The 25,026-nt window shown below is 42.8% G+C and overlaps 1 protein-coding gene across 1 annotated transcript in view; it reads left to right on the top strand.

The window, feature by feature from the left end:
- MRPS5 (mitochondrial ribosomal protein S5) overlaps positions 1–25,026 on the top strand; it is a 50,036-nt gene that overhangs the window by 17,955 nt on the left and 7,055 nt on the right. Inside the window, exons 5-8 of the mRNA XM_015416139.1 lie at positions 15,906–15,996; positions 18,016–18,062; positions 19,763–19,820; positions 20,612–20,674. Coding sequence (XP_015271625.1) covers positions 15,906–15,996; positions 18,016–18,062; positions 19,763–19,820; positions 20,612–20,674 — 259 coding nt within the window. The remainder of the gene's footprint in view (positions 1–15,905; positions 15,997–18,015; positions 18,063–19,762; positions 19,821–20,611; positions 20,675–25,026) is intronic.

Here is a 25,026-nt window from a genome sequence, read left to right as displayed (position 1 = left end):
TGATACGTGAATGACTGAAGGAGAGTTAATGCAAATGAGTTTCTTGATTGCTCAAATATCCTACTCTGAAGATAAAGTGTCTTGAAATGTTGTTCCATTTTTATAGATTGTTTTGATAGTGGGTAGCCACAGAATTCTGGCCCAGTGATTTCTTGTTACCTGCCCTATATTTCTGCTGGGCCTCCATCACTGAGGAACAAATAAACAGTCAATACAAAAATCTTGAGGCTTATCAAGGAAGTTGCTACACAATTACTTAGTCAATTGTGGAGTGGCAGCACAGGTATGAGAGTGCTTTTATATGCAGCACAGAACCAATTTACCTTTTTTGCACCAAAGAGGAAACTATTGTATCGAGCATTAATGATAGCATCTACATTGTGCTGCACTGTGACTCCCCAGCCTACTTCTATATGGTGAGTTTCATTAGACTTAAATAGGTAAAGGTAAAGGTTCCCTTGCTCGAAAGCCAGTCGAATCCGACTCTAGGGTTGCGGTGCTCATCTCCGTTTCAAAGCCGAAGAGCCAGCGCTGTCTGAAGACGTTTCCGTGGTCATGTGGCCGGCATGACTAAACACCAAGGCGCACGGAACGCTGTTACCTTCCCACCGAAGTGGTACCTATTTATCTACTTGCAATTTCTTGCTTTCGAACTGCTAGGTTGGCAGGAGCTGGAACTAGAGACAAGAGCTCACCCTGTCTTGCGGCACCCAGGTCTTGAACCGCTGAACTACTGACCTTCCACAGCCTGCAGTTCAGCGTCTTAACCACTTGAGCCACCGCAGCTCCAGACTTAAATAGTACAGTGCTTTTAAGAACAGTGGGAGGCATGTAAGTTTCTTTCAAGGGTTTCTGTGGTATTAAAGGGCAAAAAAAATCTTTGTTTCAAAACCACAGTTGGTAGCAAGAGTTGATGGCATCAGAAGTTTAGCTAGCTAGAAGTTTTATGTGGTAATTATGATTCATGGCGATATGTGTGATGACAAGACTTCTGAAATACATGTTTGCTTAAATCTATGATCTGTATAATGGTGTTTTTGCATGTGCTTATTTGGGTTTTTCTTTTCACTTATTTGTTTCCTTTTCTGCTAACAGAGAAAATGGTGGTGGAAGGACGCTTGAATTTGGCCTACACTAATTGGCATATCTCTGAAAATTAATTACTGTAGAAGAAACCCCTTCTGTAGAAGAAGAACTAAGATGCCAAAGCAGCATTATAAGTGTTTTATGAACAATGCATCCTAATGTTAACCTTCTGTAAATACTGATTAACATGTCTTGGTGCTGCCATAAGAAATTAGGATCTGGATATAGGGGTTTAAAATAAAACTCTGCTAACTTTCCTCTGATCATACCATCATGCCAGACATGTGTGTGTGCGCGCGTGTGTGTAGCTTGTGGCAAAGAATAGTTGTGCTGCCCTTGAGTCCTAAATCACATCTGTCAAAAATCATGTTCTGGCTCAAGTGCCTGTGTCATAAAAGCAGTGCTTAATGGCAGTGGGCAGAATTGCAGAGCTGGCGGTCTAAACACAAGCCAAATGAGAAACACTGACTTAATGAACAGTAAGTGAACCAATATGGAATGAGAGCTTGTAACAAGTCCCCCAGGACTTTGTGCAAAGGCAGATGAAAGGGAGAGTTTCCTAAAGACTAGTGCCTTCTTACCAGTGGCAAACTTGCAGCTGACATTCCTGGTAGCAAAGCTGCCCCTGACTTTTCATAAAACCAAGGAATGACTCGTGGTAGCACAGCCCTCAAGGCCTGGTTTTGCGCTTGCAGGTCTTTTCTCTGACAAAAGGTCTGTTGATATTGAGCGTCTTGTATGCTTATTTGTGTACTTTTTTTCTCTTACTCTGCCACATCATCAAGTCTCAGTGTAGACGGCATTTTAGGGATTGAACTGTGTGGGACTGTCACTGGAAATGACACCCCTCTGGTGGGTTGACTCCTCTTGCCTATAATGTATAGCATTGCATATGCCATGTCATCCTTCACGGTATTGCATCTGCTCGAGATAATTGATTTCCACTGGCAGGGGCAGGGATATGCCTGACATTGTGTTTTCACGGCACCAGATAAGTGACGCTCTATGTTGTGTGGGGGGGAGGAGCTTAGCAGAGGGAAGCCATTTAGGTCAGCCTGTTTAATCCAGCTCTGTTTCAGTCCCAGCTCTGTGGCAGCTCCATTTCAGTTGTAACATACAATTTTACCCTAAGAAACAACATTCAGATCTCGAGAATAAGATGGAATCTGCTCATGTTTCGCTGTGTATGCCTGTGCTGGGCAGCAGTTCGTACCATTTAAAGAAATGTTTTTAGCCATACCCACACTGCCTTGTTCTTCTGCTGAAATACTTGGGGCTTTTGTTACCAGAGACAGAACACTTGGTGTTATGTTTTGCTACTACAAATGTCTACTTCAGGTTCACCAGCAGCAAGAGAACAATAATTTAATAGCAATGCACATCTTCAGGTAGCTCGGACAGTGAGCTTTCGTGCACTTAAAATCTGATCAACACCTTTGAAGTCAGAAAGGAAAGTCCCCCAAGGCCTGATTAAGAGTGGCCCTGGAACTGCAGCCATGAAATTAAAAGATGTCTGCTCCTTGGGAGGAAAGCAATGGCAAATCTAGACAGCATAATAAAAGGTACAGATATCACCCTACCAACAAAAGTCCGTATCGTTAAAGCAATGGTATTCTCAGTAGTAATGTATGGCTGCGAGAGTTGGACCATAAGGAAGGCTGAGCGTCAAAGAATAGATGCTTTTGAATTATGGTGCTGGAGAAGACTCTTGAGAGTCCCTTGGACTGCAAGGAGATCAAATCAGTCAATCCTAAAAGAAATCAACCCTGACTGTTCCCTGAAAGGCCAGATACTGAAGCTGAAGCTCAAATACTTTGGCGACCAAATGAGAAGGGAGCACTCACTGGAGAAGACCCTGATGCTGGGAAATGTTGAAGGTCAAAGAAGAAGGGGACGACAAAGGATGAGATGGTTAGACAGTGTTATCAATGCAATTAACATGAAATTAAGCAAACTCCGGAGTACGACGGAAGACAGGAGGGCCTGGCGTGATGTGGTCCATGGGGTTGCAAAGAGTCAGACTCAAATGTGCGACTGAACAACAGCTAATGGAATTGGTTCTGAAGTGTATGGCTTTGCTCACTTGCACAAGTCAACTGTAGCTGTAGATCCTTCTCCCCTCCCCCCCCCCCGCCCATTCCACCTGCCCTTTGTTTATAATGCATATTCTTGCCTGGATTAAATAGACTGACCTAAAGAAACTGATGGCAGAGCAGTCCTGCTCCTGGTTTTGGGCACACAGTGACCTTGCTTATCTTTTCCCTAGACCACATCCTTGAAAGTCCCTGGGGTCAGTTGCTAGAGCTGAAGGGCTTGAGCCAGACTTTGGCGTCTGAAATGCAGCAGGCAGAAGGAACTGATCAGGTGACCAGGCAAGGACAGGAGGCTGTTTGGAGAATTAATGCCTGGCCTGGCCAAACAAGTGTCTGCATACTGTCTGCCAATTGCTGGGTCTGGTGTTGCATACCACTGTTGCCTTTTGTGTCTGAAGAGGACTTCAGATGCTCACAAATGCGCACAGTTCACAATAGCTGGATTCCAGTTTTCTGATATAAACATTCCTGGTTCAAGCCATGGGATTCCTCATAAGGTTCAACTTAATTTCTTAAACACAAGGCCTGGCCTGTCTTTCCAGCAGTTTGAAATGGAAGACTGAACACTGTGTGGATGCAAAAATTTCTTGAAAGCAGTAACATGAAGCAGTGCTCAGGGTCCCCTAACCCAGTGTATTAGCGCCAGCAAGTCCTACAGTCTGCATTTTTTGAATCATCCATGCCTGCATCCCCTTAATTAAATATAGATTTTCCCTGTGCACTCTAGAATATTTAATAAAATAGGTTAAGCAATGACTTTAAAGTAACAGTTTGCTGTCCAGATATGTCATTTTTAAAAACCTTTCCCTTTGCCCCTTCATGTTTTTACTGCACCAGAAAATTGAACCTTAGGTCAGATTTGATTATTGGTTTTTGATCAACATCTTTTTTTCCCCAAGGAAAAAAAATCTGCTAAGGCATGCCATAAACTAGCTTAAAGACTTTGAAAATCACTTGAAATTAGGTATTTTGTTTGCATTCGGTTTAAAGGCCTGGCAGCCATTTCAGCACTCCATTTCACTTGCTCCCCACTCTGGAGCAGGGGGAGCGAAACAGAGGGATTTAATGGCTTCCTCCCATTTAAACTGATCAGCTGACAGGTGGACCCACCACGCTGTTTGGTTTAAATGGGAGGAAGCTATTTCAGCACTCCCTTTCGCTCCCCCCGTCACTCCATAGTGGGGGGAGCAAAACATGGGCATTTAATGGCTTCCTTCCATTTAAACCGAACAGCTGATAGGCTTTAAAGGGAAGGAAACCATTTCTGTGCTCCCTTTTGCTCCTCCCCCACTCTGGAGTGGGGGGAGGGAAACAGGGTTTTAATAGCTTCCTCCCATTTATACCAAACAGCTGACAGGACCTGCCACACTGTTCAGTTTAAATGGGAGGAAAGCCATTTCAGCACTGCCTTTTGCTCCTCCCCGTTCCAAAGGGGGGGCCCCTGAATGGTGGGGTTTAATGGCTTCTTGCCATGTAAAGAGAGCTTTGCAAAGCGGCACCACCCACCAGTGAACTTGAAGCATCCAGCGAGCTCACCTGGAAATGAGTGAGCTCGCCAGCAGATCAGAGTACGCTGGTAGTGGTGTGGCTTTCAAGTATCCATAATACCCTATGTGGGCGGTTCCCATAGGATGTAATGGAGCCAAATAAACTCAGCAATACCGATTATTTCTGAATCTCAATATCATACTGATATTCAGATTTTGGAATGTTGGTATATACCGATATTTTTCAGGTTTGGTATTTTTTTGTGCGCACACCTCTAACTGCAGTTTCCTCAGGAAGTCTCTGCTGGTATCATGGACATAGCTGGGAATATTAATAATGTATGGACTCAGGATGGAGTCCATATGTCCAGATATTTCTACAGTGATAGTGCTGTGCTCGAGACAATGGGATGTCCAGGGCCACTAGGTTTATTTATGTTTGGCAGGAGGCAGAAAGTGCCCGGTTAAGGTTATTGGGATATATCCATATAAATTTGTTCCTGTAATTTCTTCATGATTTTTTTTGAGTTCTTGCTGGTGTTCCTGTGTGGAGTCTGGGGATAATGGGCCTGTAGAAACAGGTGTTTGAGAATTGTATATGTTGTCGAAGGCTTTCACGGCCGGCGTTCATTAGCTGTAGTCAGGGCTTTTTTGTAGAAAAATCCCAGCAGGAACTCATTAGCATAATAGGCCACACCCAACAGCAGAAACTCGTTAGCATATCAGGCCACACCCTGATAGTGCCGCTCATTAGCATATCAGGCCACACCTCCATGCCTTCCCTTGGCTTGCCTGGGCAAGCCCCCCTTGAAGGGAAGGGAAGGCAGTTGTTGCTCATCTTCTCATGTATAGTTTGTTTTGTCCATTATGACAATGGCTCCTCCGTTGTCAGCTTGTTCTATTATAATATCTGGATTTTCAGGCTTCTTATGGCATTCTTCTCTGTGTGGCTGAGATTGGATCTTGAGTGGTGTTTTTTGAGGATTATTTCAACTTGGGCCCAATCGCTCGCTCACGACTTTAAGGCCAGTAGCTCACAAAGTAGAATTTTTGCTCACAAGACTCCATACCTTAGAGGGAACATTGGTCCCAAGTGGTGTTGCAGTCTTCAGGGGGAGTCCATATGGAGTCCTTCTTTCTGTAATGTCAAGTGGAAGCTAATTGGTCATCCTTATACTGTTCATTGGTAGAAGAGTGAGGGGGAGGCTGTTCAGCAGTAGATTGTTGAAGCTGTAAGGAGGCTGTCTGTCCAAGTGTGTTCTCTCCTGTGCTGTGATGAAAGTATTCTTTTAAACATAGACATTGGAAAAAAGGTCTCTGCTTAGTAAAACCCAGTTGGTTTCTTTTAATACTTCAGTTTTGATCCTTCATACTAGTAATCTGATGGTTCTGTCATCTGTTTACCTGTTGCTTGAATGCATTCCTCCCCTCTGTGGACTACCATTGTAAATTAGAAAATGTCAGTTTTTCCTGACCAGTGTTTGCTTTTTCATGTTCAGAATGAATGGTGAGATTTCTGGTTAGGACTGACAAGTGATTCAATCAACTGGTCAAATATTGTAAAATATTTCATGAAGTCAGGAATGCACTGTCAGTAACAGCTTTACTTCTATTTCAATTTCTTCCTTTTAAAATTTTTTGCAAATGTACACTGACCCTGATATTGCAGGATAAAAGCCAAAAAGAAGAATGGTTCAGTGAGTTGTTCATATTTATGAAACTTTATGTAACATTGTTGAGACTTGCAGTATTGATGTAATTGTTTCACAATAGCAGATATGCAAAATACAAAATCAAATTAATTGGTTTAATCCTCAAGTTTAATAATTTTTAATGCTTTAAAAATACTTGAATGTTATTTGGCAATATTTGATCTGTCAGCATCTGATCATCTGAACTGGCCGGCATTTTCTGTTGATTTCCATTCAGAGTCATCAAATATTCTGGCTGTTTTTGAACAACCTTTACTACCAGCACCTTCACTTTGTTTCCAGTTGTAGCAACATGAAAGAAAATGGGAAAGGAGTTTTTAAAATGGTCACTATCTTCATAGGATATATCAGAATTTGTTTCTTAGTGCTACAACCGGATTTTCCGGGTGCTTCTAGAAATATTTGGCTCTTTTGTCCTTGAATACACTTTTCATTCTGTTGTGTTTGCTTGCCCACACTTCTGTCCTGCTTGTACTCTACAGTGATATCCCATTTTATCCTTTTACATCAGAGTGAGAGATAGTGCCAGCCACTGAGCAACAGCTATTTCACAGTCACAGGTGCATTTGTCTCTGTCAAGCACACTCTCTGCTACACCACATTGTCACCCCCACAATATTTCTGAAGGGTGAAATAGAATAGATGGTCTTATTCAAACCATAAAAATGTAAATTCCAGGTTCATTCAGTCTTAATTTGCCTTGACCGCCATTCAGGGAAGGGAGATAGAAAGTTAACCTTTCATCCTCCACTTGGTTTCACTGTTGGAAACAATCTCTCATGCTTTACTATTAGGATAAAAGATGTATTTTTAAAGGAACTGTCCTTCGTCTTTTAAAATGTGAACAGCAGAGCAGAGGAGCCACCTTTCCCTTCCCTGCACAGTCCCAGAAATCCCCAGGAATATGCTGTTCCCTTTCAGTTGCAGTGCACCAGGTCAGGCAAAGGGATCTTGAACCCACTCCTTCCCAAAATGAAGAACAGTAGAAGTTTTAGCAGAGTTCTTCAGTGTGCAAACCAAGATCCAGAACAGTAGTCAACCAAGCATATAAGAGGAGACCTTTGCCAGAGCCTCTATTGCTATTTATTTTGGGGAAGAGGGTTAAAGAGACCTTTGATCAATTCAAAGCATTGTTCTTGATGATATTGTTTTTAATAGTTGCTAACCAACACTATATGCTGTTAATTTAGACCAGAGGTGTCAAACTCATTTGTTACAAGGGCTGAATCTGACATAAATATCACTTTATTTATTTATTTATTTTTATTTAACATTCAATTTCTATACCACTCAATCCCGGAGGCTCTGAGCGGTTTACAAGGATTATTACATTTCCTATCTAGGGCCACATGTAAAGGGACATTGAATGCCTACCAGGCACCCTGCTGGCGAGTTGTTCTGCGGCCTTCCTCACGGTGGGCTCTGTCTCGGCTCGGCTTGGCTCCGCAGCGGCTCCTTCTGGCGGTGCTCCCATAATCCCCGGCTGTGCAACATTTTTTGCTGCACTGGCCTCCGTCCAATTGGTTCCGGCCCTGCTGCGTCGCCGCATCGTGCCCTGCCACTTTGTCAGGCTGAGCCATGTGTGCCATAAAATGTAACACAAGGTACTGGAGATTTAAACTTTATAAAGATGATTTCAGAAGCCGAATGTCAATAGCAGGTGTGATTGGGATTAGGTGTGATATGTAGATGGGTGGAGATAGCAGCATTGGTGTGATATACAGAGGAATTGGTAATGAGACAGGAAGCCTAGGTCTTAATTTGGTACAGGAGGATTCAGTCCAGGAGGATGCAAAGAATAAATGGAAATAAGTCTGAATAAATGAAATCACAAAAAGCACATACCCTACCACAATTTTGTTAGTCTTTAAAGGTGCTACTAGACTCTTACTCTTCCTACACTACTATTAGAAATCATAACATTCAAAAACCAGTGGGGGAACATTTTAACTTTCCAAGGCATTCAGTTGCTGACCTAAGAGTAGCAGTTCTCTTACAAAGGAATTTCAAAGGGAGTTTACAAAGAGAGACTACTGAATTGCAACTGATCATGAAGCTCAAGACAATGCAAGACTCCTGGACTGAACTGAGACCTAGTTTTTTTTCTCTCATTACCAATGCCTGCTATTGTCTTTTGGCATTTGAAATCACTTCACTCTCCAAGATATAAGGACAGATAGATTCACATTCCAGCTGTATCTGAGGAAGTGAGCAGTGATTCATGAAAGCTCGTGCCCTGCCACAAATTTTGTTAATCATTAAGGTGCTGCTGTACTCTTGCTCCCTTTCATTAATAAGGAATACAAGCTGTGCTGTTAGGTTTCTCCCCCCCCCCCTTCGTTTAAAAATGGAAAAGAAGATCTCCCCAAGTGCCATGGGTCTCCCCCCTCTTCTGTCATGCTCTCTCTGTGTCTTTCCCTCCCCCTCCCTCCCTCTCTCTCTCTGTATCTGAAGAAGTGTGCCTGCCCACAAAAGCTTATACCTGGAATAAAATGTTTTTTGGCCTTAAACACAGCTCTCTCTCTCTCTCTGACATACCTGGAATAAAATGTCTTAGCTCTTAAACACAGGACTCTCTCTCTCTTTTTCTGGTGTGCTCCCTCTAGCTCGCTCCCTCCCTCCCTCTCTCTCTCTGAAGAAAAAGTATGCCTATATCCGGAATAAAACATTGCTGGTCTTCTTAAGTCACATGAGTTGCCATTTTTTCCCTTCTCTCCGGGTTTTTCCCTCTCCCTCCCTCCCCAGAGGAGAAGGGGGAAAGGAGCCCTCAGCCAATCAAGGGAAGCCTTTCTTTCACTCATCTGAAGCAGGAAATAGGAGAGACTGGCCAAAAGGAACTGCGATGTAAGAAGCAGGAAGTAGCACACAGCCAGTTGCTCTTGGGGCAGATTGGGGCATTGCAGGGGCTGGATCTGGCCTGTGGGCCATATGTTTGACACCCCTGGTTTAGACAGTTCTATTAAGGTTGGGAGCCTAGCAAAACTGTAATGTTAAAACAGCATATAGCCTGCAACCTGCTGCAATTTCCCTGTCAGTGTCAAAATAAAATAATTTCTCTATCCTTTTTGGTTGACAGGTTTGCAGCTGCAGCATGATTGAGCATCAGCATTAATATGTTTTTGTAGCTTTCACCAAGTGAAAGTCTCCTGGAAAGGAAATAGGGTGTTTCTTCATTTACCAGGCTGTAGGCTGGTTTTGATGTGACTGGTGTACATGATCCCCCCCCCCCCCAAGCATAATTTACCCATACATCTATATATCTGCAGCTGCTGCGGTATGCTAAACCTGACTGCTTTGTGGGCCACTACAAATCATTATTTCATTCATTTTTGTGCTGATGATGCTTAAATGTGCAACTAGGTTGTATGTATGTTCGTGCACACATATACACAGTGGCTACCTTACTCATAATGGTCTATCTGAGACTTCTAGGAAGATCCCCGGACACACACGTCTATCGTTTTTGCAAAATGTGCAAAACAGAATCATTCAGGACATCATTCTGATAAAAGGAGCAAAGCTTTGGTGTAATGGTTCACTCGGAAGGTGACTTTTATTAGGGATAATGTCTTCCTTACCCTGATTCTCTTGTTGCCTTAAACAGATATTTTCTTTTCTTTTTTTCCCTGTTCCAGCCCAACTGCATTATTTTGTCTTACTAGGAGTTGCTGCTGTTAGAGTCAAGTGTTATCAGATGTTGTCATCTGTTTACTGATTGCCTGATCAGTATGCCCCTTTGTAAGCCGCTCTGAGCCCGCTTGCGGGGAGGGCGGGGTAAAAATCTTCAAATAAATAAATAAAATCATATTTTGTAACCCACCTACTGATTGACTGAAAAGAGTTTTATTTAGCATACTTGTAACCTACCTTAAATCCTAGTGAGAGAGGCAGGCTATATATGAAAACAATATTAATAATGACTAAGCCCCATCTTTCTGCCACTGCATTCAAGGAGATTCACTATTCAAAAGTAACGCCTACGATATAATACTAAGCACACAAAGAAGAAAAGGGAAGAGGAAAAAGAACAAATTCAGGCACTAACTCTGAACAATTCACATACCTGTTCCATAAAGACCGGAAGGAACGGCCACTGCAGGAAATAGTTCTGAAAAGGAAGGAGCCAAAATGGTGGTTAGTCCCAGGCAAGCCAATGGAGAAGGCCTCTCAGTTCTCTCACTGAAGTAGCCAGTCAGAAGGGCTGCTGATGGGAGCAGTGAGAGAGGGGGAACCAAATGGCCGTTAGTTCAGTCATATTCAGTTGAGAAAATTGCAGCTAGTTTTAACTGGCATGTACTCTAGGAGCTCATCCTTATTGGCTTAAAATTCTGAGGCCTGATATAATGGACAAATCAACACACTTATGTCATCAGGATCTCAAAGTGTGTATGAATATGGAGGAAGCAGTCATGTTCCATGGAGATAAAAAAGAACAAAGTTTGAGTCCAGTGGTACCTTTAAGACCAACAAAGTTTAATTCTGCATATAAATTTTTGTCCGCATGCACACTTCTTCAGGTACATTGAAACAGACTTCCTCAAGCCTTACATATAGGCATGGGGGGAGTTAGTTGCCAGGAAGGGCTACTTAGAGTCAAGATGCATAAGTAACTGAGTGATAAGTATAGCAAAGATTGGATTAAAGCGGTTTGTAAGATCTGTGAATAGCAGCAAATTAGCATACAGATAATACAAGAGTTAACAAACAGAAGCTTAAGATGGTGTAGTTGATGTCGTTAGGTCCAGTGTATGTGGCGGCAAAGTTGGCATCTGGGTTTATTGCAAGTTCTGGTACCAGTGTCCATGTTCAAATTAGATGATGTATTATTGTGGGTGAGGAGTTGTTTAAGATTGGGGGCTGTCTGCGCACAAGAAAAGGTTTGCCCTTTGATACTTGTGAAAGAGAACTGTCTTTATCCAGTAGAGGTTGTAAGTCGCTGATGATGCATTGAACTGTTTTGTGTTAAAAGCTGTATGTGACCACTAGTGGTGTTCTGTTATTGTCTTTTTAGGGCCTGTCTTGCAACAGGTTTGCTCTCGGTATTGTTCTGGCTTTATTAATCTGTTTCTTGGCTTCATCAAGTGGATACTTTAGTTCCAAAAAGTTTTGTTGTAGATCCCTCAGGTGAGAATCTGTCTGTATGATTGGAACAGATGTGGCTGTGGCATAGCGCATACAATGGATTGTTTGGTATATTTAGGATGGCAGCTGGAGGTACCTCTCTCCACCTATATGTAATGCTTGAGGAAGTCTGTTTCAATCTGAAGAAGTGCGTGTCTGTACATGCTAAGTCACTCAGTTCTCACTTATACCCATAATTAATTTTTTTTGGTCTTAAAGGTGCCACTGGACTCCCAACTTTGTTTTGTTGCTTCAGAGCAACATGACTACCCACCAGAGATAAAAAGAATACTTGATTCTATGTTCTACGATTCAGATATTGAATTAAGAATTTGTAATATTTTAAAAAAAAATTGCCATGGGCAGCCTGATGACATGCAAACTAGCAAGCACCTATAAGCGCCACTTCTCCAAAGACATACCTGAGGCAGTTTATAGATTAAAAACAATACAACAAATTCATAAAACCAACAGCATAAAATACTTTTGTGAAATAAGGGAACAGATAAGAGGCCACAGAATTCATGCACATAAGCCCTAGCATATACTGGAATATTGTATAAACGCAGCCTGAATGTTTTCAGTTGTATGCATTGTGCCTAGAAAGTGAGAGAGGGAGAGAGAATGTTGCCATTGTTCAGTAGGGGAAATACATTGGACATTTGATGTAGTAACAGTACTCGGCTGTGCACACTGTCAACCCTGAAAGGCCTTTAAGAGTTTTAAGAGAGATGTGATAGCTCTGATTGTAATGGGTGACTGGGCACATTTCCCTTTAGAAACAGCTGACAAGGGGAGTTTGGTATTCCTCCCCCCCAACCATCTCCAGTGGCTTGGCTGACTTATTTTCCATGTGCTGCTGTTGCCACCTTCTGGAACAAAGCGGAGGAACTTTACATCTCCTTCAAATCCCATTTCCTTGGTTCAACCTTGATTAAATCTGGGCTAGATCAGACAGCTACAAAGGTGACTGAGCCCCTGAATATGTGCCTGCTCCAGTTAGAGGCATCCTCAACAGGACCTAACATCCAAATTAGGCACCCAAGCGGACTGATCGCACTGTTTCGCCCTGCGTTGATTCCTAGATTTTATTAGGAAACAAACCATGTTGTGCGGACACACATATGTCCAAATCAGACAGTAAAGCCTTGTGTGGCTATCTAGAGGTGGGGATAGTGTGGCCAGCTCAGGGTTCAGAGATAGCTGGAGATCTGAGGGTGGACCCTGGGAGAGTGGGGTTTGGGGAGGGACCTCAGCAGGGTATAGCACCATGCAGTCCGCCTTCCAGAGCAGCCCCTTTCTCCAGGAGAAGTGGAATGAATATTTAAATACATAGGTAATAAATAAGTGATTTGTGTAGTCTGGAGATCAGTTGTAATTCCAGGAGATTTCCAGCCCCCCCCCCCCCCCGGAGGTTGGCAGGCCTGGATGGGACGGAAACCTGGGTGGAAGGGGCATATCCACACTCAGAAGGGTCCACACACAGAAGGGTCCAGGTTGCCTTCGTGTTATCCAATCCACTGACTGGATTTTAGGATTTTTTTAACCATCTTCAAATCATGGTTAAGAGGGGTCACCAGCTAGCTTTGATGCTGTTGATGTAACACTGAAACATGGTTGAGCTGAAGGGGAGGGATTTGCACAGGGGAGTATGTGATGTTCAGGGCAACTCCCAACCTCTTAGCTATCGTTAAAAAGTTGAGAGTATCCTGTTTGTACTGGCCTGGATATCTATGAGCACAACAGCATGCCAGTAAAGGGGAACGTTCAGTTTGCAAAAGAGACTTTAGTCTCCTTTGGGGGACTGACTGTTCCCCGACCCCCATGTAAATCATTTGATGAACTTCATATATCAACTAGTGAATTCTCACAAAAGGGGCAGGGGGGGCTTCCTATTAAAACCCAGATTTCCTATGGATGCATACTTAGGCTATAAAGAGTTACATTATTAAGAAGGATGAATGCATGCAAGCTCTCAGGTAGCAGAGGATTAGTTGACTGAGCTGGGGTCCTGTTGAACCAGCAGCTGCTGTTACAGTGGGTCTGATCAGGGGAAGGTTAGCTGATCGTATCTCCTGAAACCAGACCTTGTGTTGCTCTTCTTTTTTTCAAAAGCTCCCTCCCTTCTCAGAAAGTCCACGTGCAACCAGTTCCACGTTACCACACACGCATTAAGCCGCTCACTATGCAATGTCGTGTCCCCTTTATGCAGCTACCCTCAGGATTATATTCCCCTAGACAGATCTTCATAGAACAGGCTCCTCAGCGGGGACAAAAAGCATTGTGGGGTATTCTACTTATGAATACGGGCTTCAGCCATTTTAATTTTTAAGTAATGTGTCTTTCGAATGAAGCCACTGAAACTGAGGCAGGAGGGCACTGAAATTAAGATTTAATTCATTTTTTCTCTTCCTCTACTAAATTCTTACGTTGAAAATTCTGACTTTAACATAGATACTTATAACGCCATATAAAAATTTATTCCATTCTTTCTTTATAACTCAATCTTAATGATGCTGCATGATATTTTTTCTCAGTTCAACAGCTTCTGCCTTCGTATTTTGCTAAAAAAAATTAATGATGCATTAAATTGCTCCTTAAATTTGCTCCTTAACAGCGTGTTCTCCGTTTCCATTGCCTAATGGAAGTGGCAGATTGAGAAAATGGTTTAAACCCCAAGGTTGGGTAGAGGACATAAAGAAAAACATAAAGCTGCTGTCTACTGAGTCCATCAAAAGTCAAGTATTGTCCACGCTAACTGGCAGCGGCTCTCCAGGGTCTCTTAAGAGGTGTTTCACATCACCTGCCAGATGATGTGGAATGCAAGGGATTGAACCTGGGATCCTCAGCATGCAAAGCAGATGCTCTGCTGCTTATAAAGATGCCCAGATAGTTCAGATATGGTCTGCCAAGTTGTGTTGCTTGTCACTGATGATGTCACAGATACTAGAATCATAGAGTTGGAAGGTACCTCCAGAGTCATCTAGTCCAACCCCCTGAACAATGCAGGAAATTCACAAATACCTTCCCCGCACACCCCCAGTGACCCCTGTTCCATCCCCAGAAAATGACAACAAACCTCCAGGATCCTGGAGAAAAACTGCTTCCTGACCCCAAAGTGGCGATCAGCATTTCCCTGGGTGTGTAAGAAAGGGCCACAAGAACTAAGCACTGAGGCAACCCTTCCTGCCCTCCCTCTCATGATCTGCCTAAGTTCACAGAATCCGCATTGCTGTCAGATGGCCATCTAGCCTCTGTTCGAAAACCTCCAAAGAATGTCTAAAAGAACCTTTAGCCAACGCGTAACCTATGATGCTGTCACAACCACCTTCCACACCAGCAAGCACAACAGCAGTGGAATCTCGACTGAGGGGAGTGTTGTGTTGCCTGGCTTAACGCTGTCCCATGTACATGCAGCAGTAGTGTGGTTGATGTTTCCCCATGAAATCCCACAAACCTGTTTTGAACACACGAATCGCCCAGTGAATAAAAGGCCATGTAACTGTTTGGAACTAGCTCTCTTGAGCTACCTGAGATCCAAAACTTTGGACCTAGGAGTCTGCACATGGGAAGCATCCATCCTCACCCTTCTTCTGGATATGGGTTTGGCAGGCAGCCCTTTCTTTCAGCAGTGGGATTTTACCTTACCTCAGAGTGCAGCATTGTCTGCTTTGGCTCTGCAGGGTCTTGGGCATAGAATGGTACTCCCCAACACCCGAGAGAGTCTTTCACTGAAAATGCCAGGGATTTGAACCTCATTTGAGGGACTGATTCCTCCCTGCTGGTGCGGTCGGTGCTTGGTGTCTTTGTAGCTCTGCAAATCTGCTACTGTTCCCTCCTCCCCATATCCTGCATTTTAGCACATCCATAGCCACAGCTGTATCAGTACTCCCCATGCTCTGCCAGCTGAAAAGAAATTTCCAATCTCTGCCTTCAAATGGCACAGTGGGTTAACTCGCCACCTCAACAAACATGTCAGCAGATAAAATGAAATAAAGCAAGGATTTGATGTCTCGCTGCATTTCTTTTTTAATGTGCAGTGATATTTCTTCAGCCTGGTAACTGCAATGAAGTGTGAAGCGTCAAGTATTACAGGAGGCATAACTTCAGACAAAAAAAAACCCCATTTTTTTATTTTCTTTGTTCCAGCCTTTTAACAGGCAAGGTTATCAGGAGGCCTCCTGATTTATCAGCCTACCCATCTGCCAGGGACATTGTGCACTCTGCACCTAATAATAAAAATAAAGTAAAACAAAACTCTGCTCCATGTTGAGCCCAAACACAAAAGAGCATCCTTATCACAAAAGTTCAATAATCTAGGAAGAAATGACCACTTCTTTAGACTTTCTTTATTAAATAAGTAGCAAATGTCAGTCTCTTTGCAATTTTTCCCCGTCTCTTTTCAGATGAAGAATGTATTTAATATGACAGCAAAGGAAGGAAGAAAAAAATCTGTTAGTGCCCTGGTGGCTGTGGGAAATGGAAAAGGAGCTGCTGGTAAGTGGATATTTCAGTCCTAGGGAACAGCAAGATATAGAACACTTGCAGCTGCCGTATACAGTCAGGCCTCTGGTTTATCAGTATTATCTACTCAGACCGGCAGCAGCTTTTCAAGATCTCAGGTGAAAGTCTTTCGTATCACCTCTTACCTAACCCTTTTAAGTGGAGATGCTGGGAATTGAACTTGGAATCTTCTGCGTGCAAAGCAGATGGTCTGCCACTGAGCTCTGGCCCCTGCTCATGACAGTTTGCCACTCCTTCTTGAAAATGCCAACAAGCTAAGGAAGTGCATAACAGCTAAGAAAGCGAGCTAGCTTGAAGTCCCTGTTGAAATCCCTCTCTTAGCCCTAACCCCCGTAGGGGTCTCTGGGTGGTTTACATGAAGGGTGCTAGTCACAATTTTAACCCTAACTAAGGCCACATTTTTCCACGGGGAATGGGACAGCCTACCGGCACCCCAGGTGGAGGTAGATGTCTCTTTATTCCGGTCTGGCTGGCTTCCTTCCCGGCGGTATCGAGCTGTTGTTCTTCTGGCGCATCATGACAGTTTGCCACTCCTCCTTGAAAATGCCAGCAAGCTAAGGAAGTGCATAACAGCTAAAAAAGCGAGCTAGCTTCAAGTCCCTGTTGAAATCCCTCTCTTAGCCTCACTCCTGCAGTATGAGAATGATAGTGCTGACTTATCTTAAAGGGCTGTTGTAAAAAATAGTGAGACTATATATGTGTGGGGCGGTTGTAAAAGTGCACTGAACACCCTGAACATTTGATTTTAAAGTTAGGAGTTTTCTACTACTACTGTTACAGTTCGGTCTGCCCCCACTGTTACCACCATCCCTGCCTCCGCTGAGTGCCAATGCTGATATGCGCTGTTAGGCTCATGCAGCTGCCCTGTGAGTGACAGTAGCAGAAAACTCCTGCCAGTGAAGAACACACCTAGGAAGCGGGGAGGAGGATGAATCAAAGAGCGTGTGAACTGGAACTGTCGCTATGCATTTTATGCACACAGGGTTTTTTAAATCAGTCATTTGGTTTTGTTAGCTTGCATTGGCACTTGTTCAGACTTTTTAAAATGACAACTGAGCTTATTGTGCATGTTTTATAGATGGGAGGAAAGCCTCCCCCCCCCCAGTAGAAGTCTGCTTCTTGTCTCCTACTCCCGAAATACTAGAACTCAAAGACATTCAATGAAGCTGATGGGCAGTAGGTTCAGGATAGACAAAAATAAATTCTTCTTTACACAATGAGTGATTGCAGTGTGGGATTCTCTGCCAGAGGATGTAATGTGCACAATGAGTGATTGTGGGATTCTCTGCCAGAGGATGTAATGATGGCCACAGGTGTAGACAGCCTTCAAGTGGAATTAGACAGATTCATGGTGGATAGGTCTAGCAGTGGCTCCTAACCATGGTGACTAAAGCAGTAAACCTCTAAATCCCAGAGCCAGGAGGCAACATCAGTGAAACATCTCAGCCTTCACGCCCTGTTGTTAGATGTCAAGAGAAATTGGTTGGCCACTGTGTGAGACAGGATGCTGGACTCGATGGACCACTGGTCTGATCCAGCAGGGCTCTTCTTATTTTCTTAAAACCTATTGACTTTAAAGGGCACTTTCGCCTTTGCAACATACAGGGGTTAACTTATCCCTGTTTGAAAAGAGCCCTGACAAAATTGATTTTAATAAACTGTCAGCAGTTTACTTAGGAAATACGCTTCAATGCACATTTAGCAAGGAAAGACATACCTCTTGTTGTAAGGATAAAACAGAGGAGTGGGGACCGGGCACACCATCTGGAGCCCCTTAGAGGAAAGGCAGAATAATAATAAGACAGAAGATAGATTTGTGTCTCCTGGTGTCTTAGAGTCATTAAGGGAAACAAAGCAAAAAAATGGGAGAGCACCTTGTGACACGCTTGCTGGTGTTATTGATGGGGATGAAGCATGGAGACATCTGCATATTTTTGCCAGCTTCCAGCTGGAGCGTTCCTGCTTACTAACCAATCCACTTGTGTCCCTCAGGTTTCGCAGTGGGAAAAGCAACTGACAGGATGGCTGCATTACGAAAAGTAAGTCATCTAAAAAAATAAACTCTAGTCCATGATAATTAAGTTCCGCTCATTTATACCTTGTTAGGTTTGAATACTGTTCAGGCTTCCCTCCGTATGCGGTGCCTCCTCCGGCCCAGAAACTTCTTCCCTTCTTCCCTGTTGCTGTCTCCGCCACTTCTACACACACGCTTCATGGGAGTCCCGGGACTCATAGGCTGTGGGTATGTGCAGAACAGATCTCGCTGCGACCATGGAAGCTCCCCCGTTGCTCTTATTTTTGGCTCCGAAAAGCATTTCTGAGTGTCTCTCCCCATGAGTCCCCTTGCTCAGAGCTGCATTTCTACACAGTCATATCCCCAGCTGCTTCATGTGGGCCAATATCCAAAGGGCTGTTTAGGTTCATGCAAAGGTTTTCCTCAACAGGTTTTTTTTAAATTTATTTTCTGTGAACAGCTGAACCCTCCCCCATGCCATATTACAAACCGCTTGTGAAATGCCCCTTTCACAGGCCTTAAGAGAAAGATTGTTCACGACTGCATGGGACTACCCCTTTCTGTAAGGTCCTCGGCACAGATGCAGCTATATCTGTGGCTGTTGCTGGCGCAGAAGGGAAAACGGCCAATTCTGCTTGGCATCAGAAGTCAGCATGTCTGGGCAGTTGCCAGGGCCCAGACCCATTCTGCAGAGGAGACATAGAGGGGATGCTTATCAAATTAGTGAGAGGGTTTGAATCCAAGTCTTATGAGGAAAGGCTGAAAGAATTGGGTATGTTTAGCCTGGGAAAGAGAAGACTTAGAGGGGACATGATTGCAGTCTTCCAAGTATTTGAAGGGCTGTCATGTAGAAGATGGAGCAGATCTATTCTCTCTTGCTCCGGATTGCAAGACTAAATCTAATGGGTGGAAATTACAAGGGAGTCATTACCAGCTAAATATCAGGAGAAACTTCCTAACTGTAAGAGTGGTTGAGCAGTGGAAAAGTCTGCCTCGGGAGGTGGTGGATGCTCCTTCACTGGATGTTTTCAAGCAGAGGCTGGACAACCATCTTTCAGGTATGTTGTAGGTATGTAGGTCTTTCGGCTGTGCTCCTGCAGAGTGGACTGGATGACCTGCAAGGTCCCTTCCAACTCTAACATTCTATGATTCTATACCCCACCAACTGAGAGAGAGAGAGCTACTGTCTCAGCTCTCAATGTCTATATTCTGTCTAGGCCCAGCGCACAGGACATGGTGTTGTGTTCCCTGGAGCATTCATGTTTCTTGCATATCCTCCTTGCCTTATACTATTGGACCATTTAACTCCTATCTGCTTAGAATTGCAGCAGCTCTCCAGAGTCTGAGACATGGCCCCCTGGGCTGGTTGACTGTGGCACAAACTTGTCTCCTCCAGATGAAGCATCAGGAAAACCTTAGGAAAATTTGATTCTTTTATCCACAAGTAACTGACTTGGCATGAGTGGGAAGGCATGCTGGTAACGTGTGGATTTTTTTTAAAAAAAACCCTGAATTAAGCACAGTTAGGTGCCACTTTATAACTTCATTTGGAATCCCTTTTAGTTTATTAAGCTAATTAGTTTTCAGTACAACACATTGCTGGCAACAATAGCTTTATTTTAATGCTTCATCCTCTATATTTTTATTTGATTAGCTGTGAAATTGAAATAGTAAATGTTTGACTATTTTTTAATAAAAGTGTCTATTCTTGTACTTTTCTTCTAGGCAAAGAACAAAGCAATTCACTATTTACACTATATTGAAAGATATGAAGACCACACAAGTGAGTATTAGACTTTTCAGACTCTTTCTGTTGCTTATCAGTTGGAAATTTAAAATGCCTGCTAGCTGCTCTGCTTCTCTAAATGTCTATGTAAAACTTCTGATTTCTTCAAAGTGTGTGTTTCAATGCCTTGGCTCCAAAGGTTCGGACCAACACTAGAACTCCTAGCCGCTTAATTGACTGTAGCAGGTGTGTACTTGAGTGCACAAGGAAAATATCCCAAATGTAGGTAGGTCAGTTCATACATCCAACTAACAGGCCTTGATGGAATCAAGGGATGGGAAATCTAAAGCGGTATGTGCGTGTTTGGATCAGGTTGAAGACAAATGTGTTTGTGTGAGCATGTGTGTATTTTATTCCAAATATTTTTGCATTGGCCTACAGAGGGAAGGTAGTTACGGCAGATCAGAAAACACTAAAAGCTGCTTTGCACCTGATGCGTTTCCAGCATGAAAAATATCTCCATGAAGGCACAATCATGAATCCCAATGGTGTCGCATGTGGCAATAATGCATGTTCATGTTTCACCTTTGAGAAGTGTACTGCAATACTGTCTCTATCCTACTGTCGAGTATTTTCTGTGCAGGAAATGTACAATAAGTGCAATGCTTAGCTTTCATTGAAGTTAGTGAAGTTTCACCCTGCAGAACTTTCTCCAGCTTTAAAGCATTTGTAGCCTGCTTTTCTCCCAAAGAGAGATTTCATACAGTGATTAGCTTTTATTTAGCTTAGCTGGAGAGTCATCATGTTTAGCAGGCATTATTCCATAACGCTCTCCTTTCTGCTTCTAGTCTATCACGATATTGCAGTTTCGTTTAAAAAAACAACCATCCGGATGAAAAAGAAAAACAAGGGTAAGTAAAAGAGCTTGGAAGCCGTTCTCTTTGAAATTAAGTCCAACAGGCAGACGTCTACTCAGAATGCAGTGAACTGAGCTTAGACTGTAGTTAGTAGCTGACAAATGGAAGTATTTTGGAAGAGGGAGATGGATGTATCGTTGCTTATAATTAATGATGTCACAGGTATTGCTCTGTAGATTCAACCCTGCCATGTTTTCCCTTTTAAAGTGATAATCACCGGGGGGGGGGGGGGGGCTCTTGTATGGGAGGGGGGGGGGGGGGGGGGGGGGGGGGCCCTGCCTTGATTAGTGAAATCAAATGAAAGTGTAAGACTCCTCTCACCTCCCTGTATGGCCCTAATCCAAATTGGGGCTGCATTTATGTACTTTTTAAATTTAATTCATTTATACCCCACCTTTCTCCCCAATGGGTGAGTTACATTGTTTTCCTTTCCTCCATTGTACCCTTACAGCAGCCTTGTGAGGCAGATTAGGCTGAGAGTGAGTGACAGGCACAAAGTCACCCAGCAAGCTTCCATGGCAGAGTGGGGATTTGAACCTGAGTCTCCCCAGTCCTAGGCCAACACTCGTAACCACTGCACCACACCAAACGAATGATGATCTGTGATACTGATCCTATCTAGGCCCTTGAGGAGCTCAACATTTCTGTTGGGGGGGGGGGTTCTGAAGTAAGTTTTTAGCCCTTATCGCTGCAAAGATGCCCTTGAATGTGTATACATACTGCCTGCTAAAATCTTTGCAGCCAGAGAGGTGGCTGAATAAGATTTCCAGTGACCGGATTTCAATTTCATGCTCTTCCCCGTGAATAGTGAAACCAAAATAAATTATGTCGAATAAAAGGCTATGTAATTGCAGAATGCATCACTTCTTGGTGCAGAATGTGGATTGTTTGGGTGCCGAATTGTCAACCTTGACTATATTTAAAGAAAGTTAAATGCAAACAGAGCTGAGGTGTTTGGGTGGCTAGGGGATAAGCTGAACTCGCCTTTCTTCCCAGAATATTACATTGTTATTTTGCCACAGTATTACAATCCATTTTCATTAAACGAAAATATTTTACTGTGGCTTTTACTTAGAATGAAACAGCCCTCTTAAGCGGTTCAACAAAGACTTACTTCACATGACGGCCCTATAAATATTTTAAAAACCCAACTGTGATCTAATGCGTTTTATTAATAAGCCATTAAGACAGCTCTTCAAGATTATTTCATTCTGCCAGGCAAGCTTGGTGTTCAGTAAATGGTGGGAAAGAAATCTATTAGCAAGCCACAGCCTTTGCTGCACTAATATTTCCCCATTTTCTTCCCCGCCCCCCCACTTATAATTGAAAAACATGCGATAACCATCTAGAGCCATTTGTTCTGCCATTTTGAGAAAGTATCGATTTCACGCTTGGAGGCAGAATCTGGTTTTTGACATAATTACGTCTGAGTGATCTCTGAGCAGCTATTTCTCTAGAATTTCCTTTGTTAGCTGTCCCAAATATTCTCTTTTGAACATGTCACTTTTTCTGTCCAGCTCAAGACAAAATTTCTGTAGATTATTTCAGACTGGATGGAAATTACTCCATTTGCATTGGAAACCATCAACTTCTGCCCCAGATACATTCAGGGCATAAAATGTGCAGTTAGACAAGAGAGGTTATTTCCCACACTGTTAGAGGCAGGATGTGCAGAGCTCTTTCCAAGCAAGAGGCTTCTGTGCATTGGAGGCTGCTCTGTACATCAAACGGAGGTTCCCTGTTTTATGCCAGAGTGTTCGGAAATGGTGGTATCCCTGCTCGAAGTGTTGCTTTGTGTGCACCGTGAAGCCATGTGGAGCTTCATTTGGATCGCAACTCTGACGTGCTGTTATCACTTAGTCTAGAATATCATTTATTTGGTCGTATAAGGAGTTTATCTCATGCCTTTCTGCCATGAAAATGACAAACAAGGCAGTTTGTAACATGAGGCTTGCAAGATTTTTAAAAACTCTAAAGCCAACAGCAAAAGAAAGCAATCATAAATACATCAAAACTTTAGGACATTATAATAAAAGTAGCAAGAATTTAAAAAAAAACCAAGGAGTCAGCAATCAGATCATCAGTGAAGTCTGCAGCTTCAGGTAGTAAAAATGCCAAATGCCTTCCAGAATAAAATCATTTTCACAAGATTCCAGAAGTCCAAGAAGGAGTCATAAATGATTTTAAAAAAACCAAAACACAATCTTGATGAACAAGAAAACTGTAGCTGTGTTAGACTGTTTGAACAAAAACTTCTTAGTGTTTTACTACACTTACATTCTGCACCTCCCTCCTTAAGCAATCTTATATGTAGCCCTCAGTGGTCTCCCATCCAGGACTGATCAGATCTATGCTTTTTTAGCTTTCACCACCCTACAGTATCTGTTGTTGCCAGGCTGTCCCCTTTACATGACTGTGAATTTCCATTCCTGAGGCCGATAATTGAATCTTGGCTTGTGAGATGAACAGTCATGTTACCAACATTATCATACCTACCACACAAGTGGCGCTACATAATCATTAAAAAGTAATACCAATGCGTGAAATGCTATCCTTTCCCCATTCTGGTGGCTTTAAAGTGATGGAGAAGCTTTCATCTTGCTGCTCTGCAAAGGTAGCAGTGAGTAGCCAGAAAACGTGGGGTTGATAACAGTTGATCCAGCCTGCTACTGTGGAGGCCAATTTTTGCAGAAGAAAAAGCTTTGAGCAAGTGGCAGATTGAAATGGAAAAGAATTCATTGCAAAGGTTTGCTTAGCAACAAAGCAGCAACCAGTGCTTTTCAAGGCTAGATACATATCCCCCTCCATGAAACTCCAGAAACAAACGTCTCTTGAGTCCTGTGTGCCACAAGTGCGCGGACTCTAATCTGGGAGAACCAGGTTTGATTTCTCACTCCTCCACTTGCAGCTGCTGGATGACCTTGGGCAAGCCATAGTTCTGTCAGAGCTGTCCTTGAAAGAGCAGTTCTCTCAGAGCTCTCTCAGCCCCTCCTACCTCACAGGGTGTCTGTTGTGGGGAGGGGGAGGGAAAGGAGTTTGTAAGCCGCTCTAAGACTCTGAGTGAAGAGCGGGGTATAAATCCAGTCTCCTCCGCCTCCTCCTGTCACTTTTGCAGCAGTGCCATAGCAGATACTCCTTTCAGATCCCTAAAAACTCTAACCTCCTCAATCAAAAGTCCCAACTGTTTGAGTTCTTCTTCACTGTTCAGGCTCTTATGCAGCCCTGCTTAAAGGGTCTGTTTTTTCCTGCTAAAAAGCAAACGCCCTTCTAAGATTATCTGCGACTGATGGTGTGTCCCCAACAGGACTGGAAGGAAAGGTTTTAAGTTGATTAGAAAACCATTGAAAATCTCACATTCTGCACTTGCTGTAAGTCTTGTAAAAAGACCCTTGCATGCATTCAGTCCAGTCAAATCAAGTTTATTACGATCTGAGATCAAAAAATTCATAACATTCCAATGGTTACTTAACATTTAGTTAAAATTAGATACATGTTGTAACTGTAAACAGAAACTATTATGCTAGTTAAAATTTGTTAAAATGTACCCTGTTCTTCTGTCTCATTCGGCGAGCCTGAGCAAAAATCTCCTGCTTTAAATACAATATCCTTATGAGTTAATATGAATTTTCTTATTCTTATGACAGTCATCGACCAATGACATACGCAAGTCTATTGGTAATAAACTTACAACTTTATCAAGATATACTATCATTAAAACACATGTCCATATTAAACAGCATCGTTCCAATATAAATAGTGTTTTGATATATGTAATAGCTCCACTATGACTACACCACGAATGAAGCCTCCTATAATTTAAAACTGTACTTCTTTTTTTTTTTTGGTAAACAAATTTTATTTTCTCAGGAATACAACATATAAAACATTTCATTCTATCAATTGTCTACCCCATTCCCAGTTCCTCCCCTCCCTCCAATGGCTTCCCACAATGCTTCCACCCCTGCTCCAAATTACTTCATATCATCAACAATATCAGTTTTTCATCATTACAATCTAAAGATAACATCGTTTGACTTAATATTGATCTAAACATATTAAGTTTTGTTTCACATCCCAGTTCTTTTCCAGATAAATTTTAAAATCATTCCATTCTCCAAAAAACTCATCGTCTTCTTTGTTATTCAGTTTTTTTGTAATCTTATCCATTTGTGCCATGAACAGAACTTTTTGTATCCATTCTTCAACCTCTGGTACCTTTTCTGTCTTCCAAAACTGAGCATAAATCATTCTCGCTGTCACTATCAGGTACCAGAGTAAAGTTTTTTTAGTCGTATTGACTTCTTCCATTTTGAGTCCCAAAAGCAGAATTTCCGGTGCTTTTTTAA

Source organism: Gekko japonicus, unplaced genomic scaffold (genome assembly GCF_001447785.1).
Source record: "Gekko japonicus isolate JY-2015 unplaced genomic scaffold, Gekko_japonicus_V1.1 scaffold339, whole genome shotgun sequence".
In the NCBI taxonomy this organism is placed as follows: Eukaryota; Metazoa; Chordata; class Lepidosauria; order Squamata; family Gekkonidae; genus Gekko; species Gekko japonicus.
The sequence above is the reverse complement of the archived record's forward strand: the minus strand, read 5'-3'. Positions and strand labels throughout refer to the sequence as shown.